The sequence below is a fragment of the Plectropomus leopardus genome, chromosome 15, assembly GCF_008729295.1.
Source record: "Plectropomus leopardus isolate mb chromosome 15, YSFRI_Pleo_2.0, whole genome shotgun sequence".
Classification (NCBI taxonomy): domain Eukaryota; kingdom Metazoa; phylum Chordata; class Actinopteri; order Perciformes; family Serranidae; genus Plectropomus; species Plectropomus leopardus.
In genome coordinates, this window is record NC_056477.1 from 23,813,519 (window position 1) to 23,832,763 (window position 19,245).

At 39.2% G+C, this 19,245-nt stretch overlaps 2 protein-coding genes across 5 annotated transcripts in view; one reads left to right on the forward strand and one right to left on the reverse strand.

Moving 5' to 3' along the window:
* The window catches only part of mocos (molybdenum cofactor sulfurase), a 76,143-nt gene that overhangs the window by 47,717 nt on the left and 9,181 nt on the right, over positions 1 to 19,245 (forward strand). For 3 of the 4 annotated variants that reach the window (XR_006106566.1, XM_042501712.1, XM_042501715.1), the window contains exons 1-4: positions 17,655 to 18,076; positions 18,155 to 18,244; positions 18,344 to 18,410; positions 18,518 to 19,162. Coding sequence is in view for 3 of the 4 variants with exons in the window: in XM_042501712.1 (XP_042357646.1) it covers positions 17,965 to 18,076; positions 18,155 to 18,244; positions 18,344 to 18,410; positions 18,518 to 19,162 (914 nt within the window). In the remaining variant the exon portion in view is untranslated. Of the gene's footprint in view, positions 1 to 15,702; positions 15,747 to 17,654; positions 18,077 to 18,154; positions 18,245 to 18,343; positions 18,411 to 18,517; positions 19,163 to 19,245 lie in introns of those variants that run through there. The other variant, XM_042501714.1, reaches the window with a different exon arrangement.
* zgc:110045 (uncharacterized protein LOC664755 homolog) lies at positions 1,513 to 13,818 on the reverse strand. Its single transcript, XM_042501716.1, has 14 exons — positions 13,528 to 13,818; positions 12,172 to 12,212; positions 8,641 to 8,751; positions 8,440 to 8,463; positions 8,278 to 8,310; positions 8,061 to 8,177; positions 7,701 to 7,832; positions 7,156 to 7,284; positions 5,461 to 5,550; positions 4,785 to 4,826; positions 4,304 to 4,379; positions 3,320 to 3,372; positions 2,201 to 2,370; positions 1,513 to 1,870 (listed from the first exon to the last, which is right to left on the reverse strand). Exons 3-14 carry the CDS (start codon positions 8,716 to 8,718, stop codon positions 1,513 to 1,515), a joined length of 1,302 nt encoding a protein of 433 aa, XP_042357650.1. The 5' UTR covers positions 8,719 to 8,751; positions 12,172 to 12,212; positions 13,528 to 13,818.

Sequence of the window (19,245 nt, forward strand, 5' to 3'; positions counted from 1 at the left end):
AGTGGACATTTGTGCTGAATTTTAAGAGATTTCCTCAAGCTGTTCTTTAGATTGTGTTCACGAGAATGAGACAGATGCAAAGTCACAATGACCTTAACCTTGGACCAATATCAATATCATGTTTATATTGAGGAGGACAAATGCACATGTTCTAAATATTTTGGGGTTGTGTCCCCTGCATCCTTCCAATATCTACACATAGGGACAGAAACATGGAAAGATATAATCTTATTGTCAGTTTGTTTAATATGTGTGAAATAAGTGTGAAAATTAGAAAAATATTATATCATATTCCATCAGGTGCTTAAATACCTTAAATACCTCAATGGATATACAAAGTCCAACAAACTTGTGTGTTTTTTAAAATAATTGTTTCTACAAGAAAAATGCTCTTCCACTCAACTGTAATTCCAGCTGAGTGGAAATTTGTTGTCCTGATTAATATACAATTAAAGCTCAAAGCCACTTAAAAGTGAACAATGCATAAATCATCAGAGTAGATGTTAAGAGTCAGAGTAATCGGCAGAAACGTCAAAGATTTTCCTCACTAACAAAGTCACAGTAAAACAGCCACTTTGTATTCATAAAAAGTTCCATTTATTTCAAAGTCATTTCATCAACAAATATTACAAATCTGCATTGTTTGGGGGGTAGACCCACTTCAGAAACACATGAATAAAACATTTATCACAATAATTGCTCAATGTCCAGTTCAGATGCTGGAAGTTGAAGCATTCCAGTCATCTAGCTTGGAAAATAAACTAGAAACATGCTAGTGTACAGAAACAATAAATGAGTTAGTTAGGCCAGTCCCGCTCTACAGGATTACTGTGCAGAGTGAAATCCACAAGAATCCAATGTGGCTTTAGGATAATCCCATCAGAACTGCAACATCGCAACGCTACTACAGAACACCCAAGCCTGTTAGCACTGATGAGAGCCTATAGTGAAGGAAAGGTTAAGTTGACAATCCTTGTTAAAAAATACTGACACACTGACTTCTGTACAAGAAAGACATTTTAAAAGTCTGCTGCCTACAAAGCACCACGTCTCATGATTCTAGTTTGCATTATCTAACAATTGTAAACTATTACACAAATAGAAAACTAAGTCAATATTTGCATCATGTAAATGAAAATATATGCAAGATACCTCTCTTGGAGTAAGTCTCCATATAAAGCTCTGTAACGTGAATCCATTTGAAAAAATAGCTTTTTCTAGGATACTAATCCAAGCCTGAGTTACCCACTTTAATTGTTATGCATGTCCGCAGATAATACTGAGTTAATATGCACCTCTGCTGCCTGTTTTAATTAATGAGGACATGTTTTGATACTACCATCGTTTCAGTCTGTTTCTAATACTCTCCTGATTAATGGAAAACAAGTGCTACACAGGCAAAACTTTCACACACCGGTGTAAGCTATTTTTAAGCCTATATGCTACATTTTAAATATTTTCTTAGTCAGTTGCAGTCAGTCAGCTGCACTGACAAGACTTAAAAAACAGACATCAATAAGGAGCGAACTTCTGGCGCTCAGATTTTTTGATGGTGGAGGTTGGCATTTTTGCGGTGTAAGGGGATAAACCCTGAGTTAGGCTGGAAGCGGCTGCTGGGTGGACAGCCAGGAGAGGGAGAGTTTTCATGCCAAGCAGGCTGGAAACGGGGACGGCGTAATGTGGGTTTTGGATGGTTTGTAAGGTGGAGGGAGAGTGGACGTTAATGGTGGGGGCTGGGGGGGTGGCCGCCAGGACGGCCATAGAGGTAGCAGCAGTGGAGGCAGTGGGAGCGGACTGAGAGAAGCTCATGTTGAGGTCAACGGGGGTCGCAGAGGAAGCGGCCTGCATGGTGTATTTAGCCATCTCTAAGCTGCAGGTCGTGATGTTTTGGAGGGGGAGTTGAGATGGTGAGGGGTTAAGATGAGACAGTGAAAGATGAAAAGGAGGAGAACGGGTGAGACAAAGGAGAAGGGAGGTGAGAGAGAGGAGAAAACATAAGTATCAAAGAAGGAATGTGTTAAAAAGCAGAGACAATAAGGATTTTAATGCAGTCCATAGAACGGAGCAGTGAGACGGAACAAATCCAGCCTCACTCTGAGCACAATAACTCTGCCCTCATACAATAGCATAGTGTTTGTCTGTCTTATCAGGCCGCGATGTGATGCCCTGCTGGACGTGGCCGCCCTGCGTAATGTCTTACCTGGCGTTGATGAGGTACTGGGCGACGCTTATGCTGGCCGGCGAGCCTGTGATCGTGACTTGGCGCATGGCTGAGCCATCAGTGGCGCTGGCAATTTTGATGTGAGCTCCAGAGACCTGGCGGATCTCATTGATCTTACTGCCTTGTCTTCCAATTATGCAGCCAATAAACTAAAGAGGGAGAAACAGAAAGATGCAAATGAAAAAAACGGCTCATGTTTTCATGCTTTTCAGGAATTGCATTTTAAAACAGCTTTTGGATGCAGCTGCTGTGGTGAGAGCACCACCACAGTCTTCTGCTAATTGTCCACAGAAGAAAACCACATACCCAGAAAACATCTCTTAGTTGACAATGCTGTGAATGATGTCACAAGGACACTGGCTAGTTTGACATTTTGGGTGATACACTTATTTTCTTTATAGTCAAAAGTCAAAATGCCCAACTTCACAGCATAAAAAAATGTTTTTACTCTGTAAGTAATTAGTAAATAAGTAAACTGGTGTCTAAGTGGTTGTGGTGTTTGGCACACCCCAAAAACCACAACCTGCTGTTTAAATACTTAGGTCTTTGTACAGTTAAAGCAAACAAATAAGATATAAAGTTAGTGACAGAACCAGACTAGCTGTTTTCTCGTTTCCATTATGCTAAACTCATCACAAGAACGGAAATTAAAGATATTTGCTAAATTTGTTACGCAATACAACCTCTAAAAGGTTAGATTTTAATGTCCGTAATTCCATAGAAATATAAAGCCCATATAACCTATAATAATGTAATTTTGAGATGATATATGATTATCTAAAGTAGCACAGCTAATAGACTGCTATAAGCCCTTGAGTCTTTTATCTTTGATGTCCTTCTTTTTTTGTATTATTCAAGCCACAACAAGGTTATACGACAACTATTATGAGTGTGGCTTATTTATGTAATAATTTATGTTTTTTTAAAAAAAGGAGACAAGATAAATTGCCTTCTGCATCTAAAAAATGTGAATGTTTTTGTGTTAAAAAAAATCCTCATTACAGCTGTCCTCCTAGAAAGTGTTAATGGAATAAGTAGCATGAGGATTAACGGTGTGAGTTTTAGTGCTGAACAGAACACAAACAATGTGGCACTTACATCATTAGGTATTGCCAGCTCTTGTGAACTTGTGGGGGCAGATGCATCCAATCCTGCAAAGTAGGACAAGAAATGCGAACAACAGTATGGCACTAATGGCTTCGACTTGCATTGCATGACAAGTTAACCTATTTTGTCTAGTTTACCACTGATACATGGCTAAATTAGAAACAGAAAAATGGCAAGAAAATCTTTCTAGACAGACACATTTACTGCATTTATATTTTGAGCACACATTCTATGCACATATTTTATATGCTACAGTCAGATTTCATTGAAATATGTGTGTTATATAACATCAGGCTGCCAATAATGTTGTAGTGTTTTGTCCTCAGTTAGTTGTGGCAGAGTATATGAGTACATGGGGTGGTTGAGGTCAGGGATGGTCTGGCCAAGAAAATGTTAGATTTGGAGGAGAAGTGTTGCAGAGGTAGAGGATGGGGTCGAGAGATTAGGATTTGTTTTTTGGAGAGGGAAACTGGGCAAATGGAGCTGAAATTTTTGGGAGGATATGAGAAATAGTGAGAAATGGTTAAATATTTACTAAACTGTAAATATTTCTGACATTTTTCACATTCCCCTCTCAGAGAACTCTGCTGTTTTACTTTTGTGTTTTGTTTCGTCTGCTTCAATCTGTCACATGCTCCTTTTGGATTATAAATATTTCAGTGACTAACTTTCAAGATTGTTGATAATAAACTAGTGCGGTGGCTTAACCTTAAAGCCTCACTATTTGCTTTTCTTTTGTTTTTATCTTATTTTCTAGTACAAATAGATGCAAATAACAATGCAATGCAGGTTAGATTCACATCTCTGTAAAGCCACCGTCTACATAAAAAAAACCTGTGAGAGCGTCTGTAAACTCTGAGAGAATGGAGACATCCTTGATCCTCTCTGAAGTGACAGGGGTGTTGATGATGTGATTCGAAGAGGAGTGAAGACAGAGGGATAGATGGACTTCCCCAGGGAGCCGTGGGTACGTACCAGGGAAGGTAGGGTTGCTCTGCCCAAGGGAAGGGAGGGGGATATGCTGCATAGCCAACTGGTGAAGCTTGGTCAACTGCAGGGTAGGAAGGAAGTTAGAGCTAACCAATCAAACTGGATTATTTCAGAGGAGCTGACAGCTACAATACAGAGCCAATCTGAAGTTCACAAACATCACAGATGGTGTCAGTGTGAAGAGATTCATTTCCTTCAGAAAGCATGCTGGCTTCTCATGGCAGACATCTGAAAATACAGTCACATCTCTGGCTACAAAGCTACAACTGATCATGAACTCTTCATTTTTATTTCAATCAATGCATGCTGCTACAATGTGTTAGTGTTAGTAATGTCAACAGATCAGGGTTATTGAAGTTTCATCTCTGCTGAGTAGGGTACACAGAGGGCATAGTGGTGACTTGGAGGGAGTGGGCAGGAGTAGGTCATTAGGGTAGATGTCAGTCACTCAAATGAGCATACTTACATCTTGATGTGCAAAGGCATACTGCCCTGGGATTGCAAAGGCCTGAAAGGAATAGGGGAAAAGATGTGGTCATATGAGGAGCAGAAATGTTTGAACATGGCACTTGAGATGTGAATTGGTCACAGAATATGAAGCGTGAGCTCCGAGCCGTGAGTGCATTTTTGAAAATCTATTCTCTTCCTCTTTTCCCTAGCTCTAATGTGTATGGATTTGATGGAATTTCATTTAAATGTCATCTGCTGTTTTTCCCCCTCTTTGACCATGGCCAGAAATCCAATAACATAAACAGATGTCTGATAGGTCAGAGCAGACTGTGCCAAATTCAGGACAGTGACTAGCCAGCTCATGGAAAACATGAGCTTTAGTCACGACATCTCTCAGGTCTCACACTGCAGGGGGATTATTAATGTAAATGACTGTTATTCATACCTCCGACACATTACAGCTTGCCTGAATACTTTCTAATGTGATCATTACCTCATCTTATTGCTTACAGCATTAAAATATGAAGAGCTTATTGCTGTATAATTACACAGATGTGTCCCTCTAGTGGTGAAATATGCTTAATGATCAGCGTGACTCTGAGCTCCCACAAAATAAGCAGCCGCTTCTATTGTTATGCTTTTAACAAAGCTGTTTAAAATCACTGCTAAATAACCCCCTGATTGCCACTTACTTGTGCAGAGTGTTGTGGTGCTAATACTGCATGGGCTCCAGCAGGTATGGCCTTGGGACGGTAGGGAATAGTCGCTCCTTTTGGCGGAGACTAGAAACACAGTCATGCAAACCAAAAAGGCAGAATTTATACACTGCTGCAACTGAAAAAAAAGAAGTCTCGCTGGCACTGATGCATTTTATATCCCTTTTTATATCGCTTGCTGAATCTTTTTATTCCCCTTTCATCACTTAAGAAAGTTACATGAGACCTTGGACCAAAGAAACCTATGATACAGCTGTATATAGGCCTGAAATGGCAAACTGGTTGAATGTTTTGGGTTTTTTTTGACAAAACAACAAGGTCAAATGGATGCTGAACTTCAATCTAAACTTATTCTACATTACTTAAAAGAGTCATTTTTTAAAATTATTTATATTATTTAAATATGTAAAGTATAATATTTGTACCCAGGTGGGTACTTCTGCAGTTGCAGGCATGTAGAAAACCAAATAATTTAAGTAGTTCAACTAAACTAGAATTACAGCTTCACAGTTGTACGCCTCCACAAACCACATAAGTTGCATTTACAGTTTACATCCATGTCCGTGGAAAAAAAAAGGATGCTTCCCTCAGGCAGCACAGAAGATCTATACAATTGCCACAGATCAAAGTTGGCATGCAAGATTAGTGTAACCAATTCAGTATCTGACAGAATTTCTTCCCCTCTGTGCCTGAATTATGGTGTTGAATAATGGACAGGAAAGTGTTCTTTGCAGAACATTATGATATCACAGTGAAGTTACCTTTAACCTTTTGGATATAAAATGTCATCACATGATTTTAGCATTTTGAATAACGTATGCCTGCTTGAGTTAGGGTCAAAAACATATTTCGTGAGGTCACAATGACCTTGACTTTTTTACCTTCAACCACCGAATTCTAATCCATTCGCCATTCTTGAGTCCATGTGGATGTTTGTGCCAAATACGAAAAAAAAATTCACATGATGCATTCACAAAAATGGGGCAGACGCAATGTCACAGTGACCACCAAATTCTAATAGTTAAAGTGATCATTTGTGCCATTTTTTTTTTAGAATTCCCTCAAGCCCTTTTTAAGATATTATGATCACGAGAACGAGAGGGATGCAAGGTCACAGTGACCTTGACATTTGAACACCAAAATCTAAACATTTCATCACTGGGTCCAAGTGGATGTTTGTGCAAAATTTGAAGAAATTACTTTAAGGTGTTCGTGAGATATTGCACTCAGAAGATGAGACAGACTAATAAACCTACCCCAAAACAAATGCCTCTGGTGTTATCACCAGTGCTGAGGTATAAAAACAGGACTTATGATTTGACTGTAAAAAGAAAACCCAAAAAACATATATATATATATCCACATATTTGTGTTAAGGAAGACTGACATCTTTTGACAGGGCTTTGGGGTTATATCTGACAAAAAATTATTCCCAAAAAAGTGATATCATAGCAAATAGTGCCCTTATTGTAGCACATCTAATAAACACGACCAACCGCAGCCTGAACACTATCTTTAGCCTTGCAGGAGCAAAATGTTGCTGAGACTGAAAATACCTTGAAAGTACCACTGAATACCTTTTACCTCCTCCTACGTAAACAAATGTGACATACTTGACGCCTAAATAGAGCTGTTGAACGTGAAGATCATCTGCTGTCTGACAGTGCTTACCTCCAGCATGACAGAGCAGATGTGTCTTACACACTGAGTGATGGCCTGTGGAGTGCCGGAGATTGTGACAGCCCTCTCTGTAGAGTCCGGCAGCATGTCTCCTGCCACCTGAACCTGAGCGCCTGTGGTCTTAACAACAGAAGAAACAAAGGCTATTTATTGCTGAAAAGAGCACACCATCAGCCAAATTGAAATGCTGTTTCAAGCACCCGCAAATTACCGCGAACACAGTTTGACATGCAGGGAGCAGCTGCAAGCCAAATAGCAATGTGTGCTCCAATATTTGAAGAGGCGTACACAAATATTGTCCATTCAGAATGAGTATTCAGCCTCCGCCGATCTTTACAGGAATAATCAGTGGGATTTTCATGAGCAGCAACAGCAAAAACATACATACATTTTAAGGCTGAGAAAAGCAAGAAAAGTTTGAGTGGAGTGTTTGATACTCGAGATGTCAAAGCAGCAGGGAGGAGGTTTTCGGTCCCTGTTTGGGTGCAGAAAAACAACTTCCTGGTAGAAAATAAAAACGAAAAAAGCATTCCTACCTCTCTGATCTCTTTGATCTTTGAGCCTCCTTTGCCAATCAGGGAGCCACACTGGCTCCCTGGGAAAACCAGGCGAAGTGTCACAGGTGGCTTGCTTGTCACGTTGCTGTTTGTCATTGCTGCGGTGATATCCTGAGGGAGGATTCAAAAATATGTTTTTTTCAGCAACGTCTGTAGGAACGGCAGCTTTATTTGACAAGTCTGTCTTTCTTTGCAAGCCAATAAAAGGTGCACTCAGTGTCCTTCGCATTTCAGACAAGATCTTTATATATTTCCTAAATTCTTGTGTAAAACAGCAGGATTTTATCACGATATGTGAAAAGTTGCAGCCGAGTTTGTCGCACATTTGTTTCACTGTACCTCCTCAAACTTCAGTGCGATCATGGAGAAGGCTCTGAAGATGCCCTCTGTGGGTCCTGTGATCGTGACTATTCTCTCAGGAGATGAGCCCTCTGATATGTTGATTCGAGCGCCACTCTGTAAACACAAATCCACAATTATTCCAGCCTCGATATGTTGTAATTGATCTGCCAGAACACATTAAATGATACGTGTTTTCACATTAGTCAATGCTCACCTCCTCCCTCATTTTCTTTACCGTTTCTCCTTTCTGGAATCATGTGAGGAAAATATAAATCAGCAGAATTGATTAGTTTTACAAAAGGAAGGAGATGAGAAAATCAGAGAGAAAGTGGTATGAATCAAAAAATGCTGATGGATTGGAAAAAAATAAATCTACCTTCCCAATTATGCTGCCAACTTCCTGTGAATAAAAAGATAACAGCGCTTAACAAGCAAGCAGCATCACAAGATTTTCTCCTAACAGCTTTTCACATTAAGAGCAGGATGTTATCATTTTAACAAAGATGATGTGCAATTACCAAACCATTAGGACGTTGTGACAAATATACAGTCAACTATTTCCGAATCTGTCTGTTACCTTTCCGTGCATGAGCAGCCTCAGTGTCAGTGTAACATTCAGACTCCCATCTGAAGCCATTTCTTCCTTGTCAGACATTCTCTCTGTTTTCCAAGCTTTAATTTAAACCCTCTGCAAAAAGAAAGAAAGTGTTTGCTCAAGACAGTTCTTGTTTATAAGGATAGCTGTGGTATTTCAGTGGGTTATCTGTTAAAATAAAGAGGTCATCTACAAGATCCTATTTTTTAAAAGGAATATTATTACAGTGTCAAACTGTGTGTTGAGTGGTGAACTTTAAAGGGACAGTTCACCCCAAAATAAAAAAAATATATTTTTCCATTTACCTGTAGTACTATTTATCAATCTATATTCTTTTAGTGTAAGTATTTGGAGCTATCAGCTGTATAGATGTCTACCTTTTCTTGAAAACAATGGAACTAGATGGCACTCGGCTTGTGGTGCTCAAAGCGCCAAAAAAATACACCTGGAAAACTCAACAGTAATGTCTCTTTCTATAAATCATGACCCGGTTACTTAAGATAATCCACAGGCTTTGTTGTGGGCAGTTTTATGTAGAAACTATTTTCTCTCTACCAAACAACACCTGTGAACTGTATCACTGCGCAGAAGGAAGCATTCATTTACTGCTAGCTCACCTCGCACCAATGAGCCAGCTGATGTTAAAGCTCACCAGGGCAGCGTTCATGTTTATCATGTTTATTCATCTCCCGTTATCACAAGTACGAACCTGCACTGTGGTACAGTTGGTGGGTAGAGTTCAATAGAGAAAAAATAGTTCCGACATAAAACTGCTCAGAACAAGTTCTGTGGATTATCTTGAGCAACTGGGTCATGATATGTGGAATGAGACATTGCTGTTAAGTTTTCCAAATATATTTTTTGGGGCGCTTTACACTATCCAGTACCATTATATTTGAGAGAAGGCAGACGTCTCTGCTGCTGATATCTCCCAACACTCGGCAACTCACATCAGAGCAGTCAAGTTTGATAAATAGCACTACCGGTGAGAGAAAAAATATGTATTTTTGGTTCTCGGTTGGACTGTCCCTTGAAGTTTCAATAAATTTTCAGCCTTTTCCAGTCTTTGTCTGTCATGCCATTGTGTTTATCATCACTGCGCAAGCTAACTACCCTTTTCTTCTATTCATTGCAGCCAAACTGCTGCAGCTGCAGGAAATGTGAAGTATCATTTCCTGTGCTCTACAAGATTTTATTGGGAAAAGAGGTACCAGACACAGAAAATGTAAAAGCTTTCATGAACTGTGTGTGTAGGCTGCATCGTCATTGTTAAATCAGTCTGCAGCAGCGATAAAATAGATCTCTATTTAAAAATGTTACAGATCATTACCTTAACCATGGGGAATGTAAAATACTCCAAAGTTGGAGCAGTGATTTTTATGCTGCTAAAAGGAGCCAAATCCCCTTTTATAGAATTTATCAAGGGGCCGCTGCTCTCTGAGGAGTTGTGGATCATTGTTGTTTGTCTCCTGACCGTGTAGTTGTGAGTGGGGGAAGATAAGCCTATCACTAGGTGCAATCTTCACGTGGGACCGTGTCTTTAGTTCCGGCTAAATACAAGTTGTGTGAGTCCCTCGGATAAGATAAGATACAAAGGAAGCCACTTGTGCTTTGGAGGCCTGAGGATCAAGTGATGTGTGTGTGACTGTCTCTTAATATCACACCACACAATGTCGGCTCTGTTGTGGCCGCGTATCCAATTGGTTGTACTTGCAGAACAAATAAAGAATGTCTCGATGCAGTGTAGAAAGGGCAGCTTATTGCACCATAACAGAGACTGAGACAAGACTTTCAGTCTGCAAAAGACCAAGGTCACCTTGTGTATTAGGCCATCACGGTTCTGAGACATACTTTTACCAGATATTTTTCACACTGGGCTTGGTAAAGCAACAGACATTGTTTGCAGAAAATTGAGAAATTTTTAACTACCTAATAATCTATTTGGAAAAAAAGGTCATTTAACATGGGACTACTTGCAAGGAGTGATTAAACAATCACATGTGAAACTTCACCTAAATCTAATGCATATGGTTGATATACTTTTGGAGTAGTAAAAAGGAGGGAACATGATGGCGTCCTATTGGTGAGGGTGCATGAGGTATCCCAGTTAATCCGGAGTTTAAATTAATCCTACTCCAGGGTTTTAACAGTATGCATAGTGACATGTTTAAAGCAACAGTTCATCATTTTGGGAAAGACACCTATTTGGGTTTTTTTTTCGGAGAGTTAGACGAAGAGATCGATACCATCCTCGTGCTTGTACAGTAAATATGGAGCTCTAACTAGCAGCCGGTTAGTTTAGCTAAGCAAAAAGACTGGAAGCAGCCAGCCTGGCTCTGTCCAAAGGCAACAAAGTCCATCTAAGAGCAACTTGAAAGCTCAATAATTAAAACACTAGATTTTGTTTGTTTAATCCATGTAAACAAAGTGTAGAAATAGTGTCTACGCTGGGTTAAATGCCCTAATATTCTGTGGTTCTGAAGAGCAGCCAAGCAAACAACAGAGGCTCAAGAAGTTACTGCTTTGGGCCATAAAAAGCAGAGCTGGACAGAGCCAGGCTGGCTGTTTCCCCTGCTTCCATTCTTTATGCTAAGATACAGCCTGTTATCATTCTCAACTCATCAAATACTGCTGCTTGGTCAGTGAGTTTGGCGTCAGACATCGGTGAAAAGCACCTGCGATATGATATGAAATTTTAATTTGTCAAGTTTATTTGAAACGCTGCCAGTAACAATGTCATATAAGTTTAGATAAAATAATCCTTTATTAGTCCCACAATGGGGAAATTTGCATTGTTACAGCAGCAAGGTGTGTACAAGATAAATAGTAAAAAAAAAAAAAAAAAGACGCCAACCTCAGCAGTTAAAAAATATTTACACCAGTTGCGCATGAAAATAATTGCACATTGTGATAAAAAGGGAGCTGGAATGTCAGTGTACGGCAGGTAGGAGAGGGATGTTGGATGAGTCCAACAAACACCAGACTTTCACCCAGATGATCGCTTTTCACCTCCCAAATGATGTTTTTTTTTTTAATCTAACCATGTGCTTTTGATGCCTAAATCTAACCAGATACTTTTGTTGCACAAGGAAATGCATTACCTACATTGTACATTTATTTTGAAAGATAGCATATGCATCTAATGAGCAAAAACTGTACATTTTCTGTCAAAATGGAAATGTATTTTGAAAAAAAAACAAATTCATGTAACAGGCGTAAACTGACTTGCCGTCCTGGAACGTCAACAACAGACACAGGAGGGAACCTATATGTGGACGTGAAAGTCCACTGACCAAGCAGCGGTATTTGTCGATTTTGGATGAAAACATAGTAAAAGATAAGCTAGTTATCCACTGGCTGTATAGCTTCATATTTAATGGATGGATGTGAGAGTTGTGTCTATCTTTTCAGCCAAATGCAACAAAATGAATAAGTGTATTTCCCAAACTGTAAGACTATTTCTTGAAAAACACAACCTGTGACAATCCCACAGAGCCTTGCTTGGATACTCACACAAACCAATAAATACAGAACTCTCTGCCGCCATTCCACACCTAAAAAAAAAAAAAAGATGAAAAATGGGTTTGACTCAGTGCTAACTCTGAGGATAACACAATTCGTAGTTGATATCCAATGAAATATGGCAATATCAGTAAACAAAAAGTAAATAAAACATAGCTCTACAGGAGCAGTTTTCAATAGGATATTGTTCCAGCACATTCCAGTGTTGATTATACCAGACTGAGCTAAAGGACTTACTCCAAACGACGTCATGACTAAGAAGTGTGTGTCTTACTGCTAACAAGACACACAGCTATTCTCCTGTTTGTGTATGTATCATTATAAAGTTACAGTGGATACATCAAATAAACAGCAACATCTCTGTCTAATCCTATAGGCCGGGATTTGTTTAGTTAATGCTAAGACCCTTTTGACCCATTTCTGTCACCTCTAGCACGTCAGCGCCCACTCAAGACTTCCGAACAAAACACTGGTGCACAACAGCACCCGCAGAGTATACATGATAAAACAGATAATCTACAGGAACCAAGCTCCCCGAGCACTGACAGGCAGAAATGTGCTTCAGACAATAAAAAACAGGGCATTAATCCTTGAGGGAAATGGAGAACATTGTCTAAGTGGATTACTTGAGGGGTTTCATTAGAAAATGCATTCCAAATTTGAGGCTAAAACAAAAGATTTTTTTTTACATTCTGGATTGTAATGCAAAGATGATTGTATTTTACATGATTATTACAAACAATAGCGCTCCAGTTTAGAGATTAAAGCTCCGAAACTAAAATATTCAAACAATGCTCTGTACATTTTGAAACACGTGTTAAATTATTTATCCTTATCACATTGAAAGATTTCTACTAACTCATGCCTTATCACTTCTTAAATATTTAAAGTCAAAAATCATTCTATTAATAACTATCAAATATCAGACTATAAGCATGGGGCCGTGCAGCATGGCATTCCTCCCTCAACATAAAGGTTTCACTATCAGAGATTCACGCCTGGTTTTATGTGATAATTCATTGTAGCCAAAACTATCCCTGAACTTAAGAGTGCAACAAAATGCATTTGCGACACAGCAGGGTCTGGAAAATAACCAGCACAAATTAACTAATGGGAGTCAGGAGTGGCGCATTAATATGAAGACACACACTCTTTTAAATGCACAGAACCAAAAAGAATGGCTGAATTAAAAGTTTAACTTCAACTTTTTGTGTCTGGCTAAAGCCCAACATTAATGCAGTCTGCTACATTGTTACCAGGAGAAACTAAGCTGTGAGGGAGTCTGACTCTCACAGTTGCGGCTCAGTGTGCGGCCTGTAGTACAACAAGAACGATTAAAGTACTGACCTTATATACAAAATACTTGCTCCTCTTCTGTTTTTCTCGTATCTCCTAAATGAACGGCCTTTTAGTTTGTAGTCCGTGTTCAATGTTTGCCCCCTTTGTTGTCAGCTATCCACAGAGTGGACAGATGGTTCCCTGTGCCCTCAGACCGGCTGGAGCGGAGGCTGGCTTTGCTATTAGTCCCTCAGCTTAGCCCAAGATAAGCCCCTACGCAGGGCAAGTGAACCCGCATCTCTTGCCTAATTCTCCCTGTCACAGCCACCAAAGAGGCGTTCCTCCACACGGAGATCCACGAGCTGAAGAGGCCTGAGGGCAGGGCAAAGAGGCTCTTTGGCTGGATACTGTCCAGCGCAGATAGAGCGGGCCACAGTTACAGCCGCCACAACAAATAATCAGAGAGGTCTAGCCTTTTGCAGCCATCAAAAACACACATAGAGACACTGAAGAGAAGCTTTGTTAACCGATGTTGCTCTGAGACTAACAACTCTGCATGACTGCTGTGTTCCTCATTAGATTTTCACAGAGCTTCCTGCCTGCACAGGGCCGGATTTTCTCTAAAAATAAATCTCCCTGTATGAAATCGGTGCTTTGTACAAGGACCCCAACTAATTGAGGGCTGGGAAGGACAATGTGGCGTTTGAGGTATTTAGTGATGTTAAGCACAATGTCTTCATGGGGTGCTTCTCCCCCCGCGCTGCCTCTGCCCTCCCCCACACCAAGCCCTTCTGCCCTCATAATGAGGCCATACTGGATACAATGCAGCCCTTCTGCACAGAAAAATGTATTCAGCTGAGCTTCAAAATTGTGAGGGAAATGAATCAGTGAAGCATAAGTGGCATATTTAATTACTACTCACTGCGTTGCACGGGGACAATGACGGCTGCTGTGAGCCTCATGGTCGTCTATCAGAAATCTAAGCAGGCCACATTACATTCAACTAGGAATTCAATACAACTTCCAAGTTTTATTTCTGTGGTTAAAAGGATTGAATGAGAACACACAGATGAAAATAATCCTTTAAAGCAAAAGTATTTTGCCACTCTTCACTTTAGAGGACTTTTTCAGAGTTAACAAGAGGTTAGGTCAGGATTAGGGGTCAAGGAAAGGTCAATAAAACTCCCAAAACTGTAGTAAAAGTTGCGCTCTGCTTGTTTCTCGTCTGCAAACAGAATCAGAAGCACAACATATCTATAAAAGCTGTCAAGGGCATGGGCATCTGACAAAGTTTGACAATTATTTCTATCCTTTCAGAGACCATGAGATGATCAGGCATTTCATGCCAATCACTTGTGACTAATTTCCTCCCCTTCATGTACCTTGTGTGTCAATGAGATTAAGGAGTCAGGGATTATATGTAATGGGATTACTGTGAAGTGATTGCAGAGACTTGTTGGTGTAATCAGTTACAGCCATTGAAAGCAGGGTAGGTGTCAAATCAAAAATAGCCTTAAAAATAAAAGGAGAGGGGTCATAGTTGCATCAGTTTTATCTATATTGAAAGAATGGCTTTGGATAAATATGATATACACGTGGTTCTCTCATCAGTAGCTTTAATAACACTCTGCTAGTCTAGTAGCCTGACATTAAGTAATCATTACACTAAATAATGTCAACCAATCAACATTTTTTAATACGATTTTGAGTTCTGACCACTTTAAACGAATTTACTCCTTCATGGGGAGTGTGTGTCAATGAGGATAACAGTCAGGGGATATATGTAATCGGATTACTGTGTCATTACTGGGACTTGTTGGTGTAATCGATTACAGTTATTTAATGTAAATTTCCCATTTCTTGAAAAGAAATGCCTAAAGGATGAGTGGAAAGTGTTAAAGTTGCAAATCCTCTACCATGAATAAATGTCTAATAAAAGATAAATATAATTTTCTTGTGGATCAGTATCTGTGCTTAACTTTAATGCCCATGAATAAAATAATAAAATAATTGTGGGAGCTGAAAGAGGAAGGCAATTGTATAATGTGACAGTAATAGTTTTTAAAAAATTTATAAGACTTTTTATGTCTGAGCATTGGATTAAAGTTTGGAGCAGGTGGGTTAAACAAAGAAGATCAATAAAAATGGACCCTGAAAAATAACGGGGGAGGGGAAATGTGAATGCATGACTGAAGGATAAATGTAATGCTTACATTCTTATTTCATCATCATTTGTGGTTTCAGGCCTGGCAGCTTGACATGACAGCTTTCATACATGCAAAACAAAGGTGTGTATCACTCTTCAGTGTTCCCATTCATATTATACATGCCTGTAAAGTAATGCATAGCCATATTTTAATAATACTTAAGCTCTACATGTTTTTATGTCAAATGTATAGCTACATATTTCACAGTATATTCTAGAGCTGCAACAATTAATCAATTATTTTTCAATTATTAGATTAATCACAAACTAATTTGATAAATGATGAATTGGTTGGAATTTTTTTTTTTTTTTTTTAGCAAAAAAAAACAACAACTTTCTGGTTTGTTTACTCCTCTACAACAGTAAACTGAATATATTTGGGTTGTGGACAAACAAAACATTTGAGGACAACAATTTCACCTTTTGGAAACACAGATTAACATTTTTCACAATTTTCTGACATTTTATAGACCAAACAACTAATTTATTAATTGAGTAAATAATCAATAGATTAATCAACAATGAAAATAGGTTAGTTATTAGTTGCAGCCCCAGTACGCTATAGTCATGTATTAGAAATATGTATATAAATTTTATTATACAAAAGAAAAAAAAATTTGTAAAATGTGTGAAATACATGTGTGCCTGTATTTTTTTCATATATTAATTTAATATATACTAGAATAATGTGTCATAATAACTAATCATACTAGCATTTTGAAAATAAATTTCCTGCCCTACTTCATATGTATTCTTTCGCCAAGTGAGCTGTTGTTTGCCCTGTATTTATGGTTTGCTTAGCAAGCAAGCAAAACTTTATTTATATAACACATTACATTCCAGATGGAAGCACAATGTGCTGCACAAAGTGCGAGGTACAAGTTGCAATCACACAACTAAGTTGCCAACTGACCATAAAAGCACATTAAATTCATTAAAATCAAAATTAATAAAATAAGAATTAAGATGGGGAATAAAGCAGTATATAGAAGCCTTTATTTAATAAGGTAAGCCCAATTGAGATCGAGATCTCATTTTCAAGAGAGACCTGACTACATTATAAAGAAATTGAACAAACAATTTAAAATGTACAATATCAGTCATTGTAAATAAGATAATATAAAATAAATTTAAAAATACAGACTTGAGTTAGAACTGATTATCAAATATGTGAATACTAAAATTAGACCATTAGAAGAGGATAATGCATATTAATTAAAATGAATAAAATAACTAAAAATAGAGTAAAAAAAAAATATGTATATACATATATATGTATACATGTGTATATATATGTGTGTGTGTGTGTGTGTGTGTGTGTGTGTGTGTATGTATATATATATATATATATATATATATATGCACTCATTACACATCAAGACTTAGGAAACATTGGCGAGATTTTTTGCATTGGAACTGTTTTTAAATTGAATGATGATCTGTGGTCTTTTTGTTCATTTTCTTTGCCTTTTCTCCTTTCTTTTTTAATGTTTTGGACCCTTCTGTGTGTCTGAAATAAAGTTGGAATTGAATCAAATTGAATAGTGAAAATGCTTAACCCTCCCTTCAACATAAATAACCATATTTCACAGTTTCTGGCTATGATAAATGGTGTGATTTTAGAGATTTAAAAAGAAAACATGCCTTTAAAACCCACTTCTGGGTTCAGTGGTTTGGAGGGTATTTAGAAAATATAGACACAAAATACAACCATTTAAAGCTGAACATCACTTCTGTAAGCCAAATCATAACCCTCAACAGTGCTTAAAAAATATTTTGCATATTTGCATATATATATTTTGCATCCCCTGTTTTGCACCAGCCCCATCCCTCTCATAAATAACGAACAGTCCCTAATGTCCCTGAGGTAAAAGAAAATGTTACTAAATAATTTACCCAGAAGTCTTGGTGGGACGGACGTAAAAGAAAAAAAAAAGATAGCTTGTCACATGATTGCAAAGTTTTTATTACAAACATGGCTCCCTCACAACCGAGAGTCAACCACTGACTAATGTTCTTTGTGCTTCTTAGCAGCTCATTGTCCGCCTCGACAAAGATTTCGTGGGAATTAGTGATTTATTATATGTCAACATGACTGCGCAGCCGTCTTCGTAGTAAATAATCTCGAGGCGATGTGCACGCGGACAACATAGGGAGGAGGACTCAAAAGCTCAGCCGCTGATCACCAGACTTTAGACCCTGAAAAAGTCAATGAGTTTCAAAGTAGTTGTGTGTGTTGAAACGCCTGCAGCTGCCCTGCGGTCTGCTCCGTAATAACCCTCTGCAGCCCAGAGCGCTCGATGGATTTCCAAAAACTTTGCACTTTTGACACTTTTAAGCAGTCGTGGAGTCACTACGGTTATGGGGAAAACTTACAAGACGTGATTGAGAAGGAGTTCACACGGATTAAAGGTAAAGGTTGTGTCCAGTCATGAGTAAAAACAGGCTTGTTGTCGCTGTCTTACGCGTCTGCTCTGCTATTGTAAACAGGAATAACATATCTGGATCATGCAGCAACTACTATGTACCCAGAGTCTCTGATCAGGGACTACTTCCAGGACATTTCAAGGAATGTGTACGGTGAGAAAAGTCACATTACGCGTCATTTTCATGAGTTCATTTATTCTTTATTTAGTCATAAAACTCAAAGCATTTAATTATTGTAATATGTCCTTATAGGAAACCCTCACAGCCACAATCCCAGCAGCAGATTGACGCATGACACAGTGGAGAGGGTCAGATACAGGTAACAGCTATTCATGCCCTTAGAAGCACTTCTAATGGGCCCCTGTGACTCCTTTGTATGGTACTTTTCTGGATCAAATGAGTGAAAAACAGAACATTTTCTTACAGGGTATTGCAGCATTTTAACGCCACCCCTGAGGAGTACTCTGTGATTTTCACTTCTGGTTGTACAGCCACACTCAAATTAGTGGCTGAGAGCTTTCCCTGGAGGCCCCAGACTGAGAGCGAAGCGGGGAGTCTCTTCTGCTACCTCACTGACAGCCATACCTCTGTAGTCGGCATAAGAGGACTGACTTCTAGCCGGGGGGTAGTTGCCCTGCCTGTCTCGCCGCAGGAAGTGGAAAACAGGGCAAAGGATGAAGCTCAAGGTGAAGATGTTATTTGCCAGACACCGCACCTCTTCTGCTACCCAGCACAGAGCAACTTCTCTGGGAGGAAGTATCCCCTTAGCCATGTGAAAGGCATCCAGGCGAGACGCCTTTACCCAGCGTGTGGCCGCCGTGGCCGCTGGTTTGTGCTGCTTGATGCAGCATCTCATATCAGCTGTGCCCCTCTAAACCTACAGGAATGCCCTGCTGATTTCATTCCCATCTCCTTCTATAAGATGTTTGGCTTCCCCACAGGTCTGGGGGCCCTTCTTGTCCGTAACAACGCAGCAGGCATACTAAAAAAGACTTATTTTGGAGGAGGCACAGCAGCAGCTTACCTTTCTGGAGAAGATTATTATGTGCAGGTGGCAAACATTTCTGACAGGTAAAGTACTGTACAGCCTGCCAAATCCTAGATATCCTTTGAAAGCTCACACTTCTAAAGCTGCTGCTTACTTATTCCTCTAA

Coding starts and splice junctions, on each gene's coding strand:
- zgc:110045 (XM_042501716.1), bottom strand. CDS start 8,718: ATGTCTGACAAGGAAGAAATGGCTTCAGATGGGAGTCTGAATGTTACA. Junction 8,464..8,640: donor GGCTGCTCATGCACGGAAAG/GTAACAGACAGA, acceptor TTTTATTCACAG/GAAGTTGGCAGCATAATTGG. Junction 8,178..8,277: donor TAAAGAAAATGAGGGAGGAG/GTGAGCATTGAC, acceptor TTGTGTTTACAG/AGTGGCGCTCGAATCAACAT.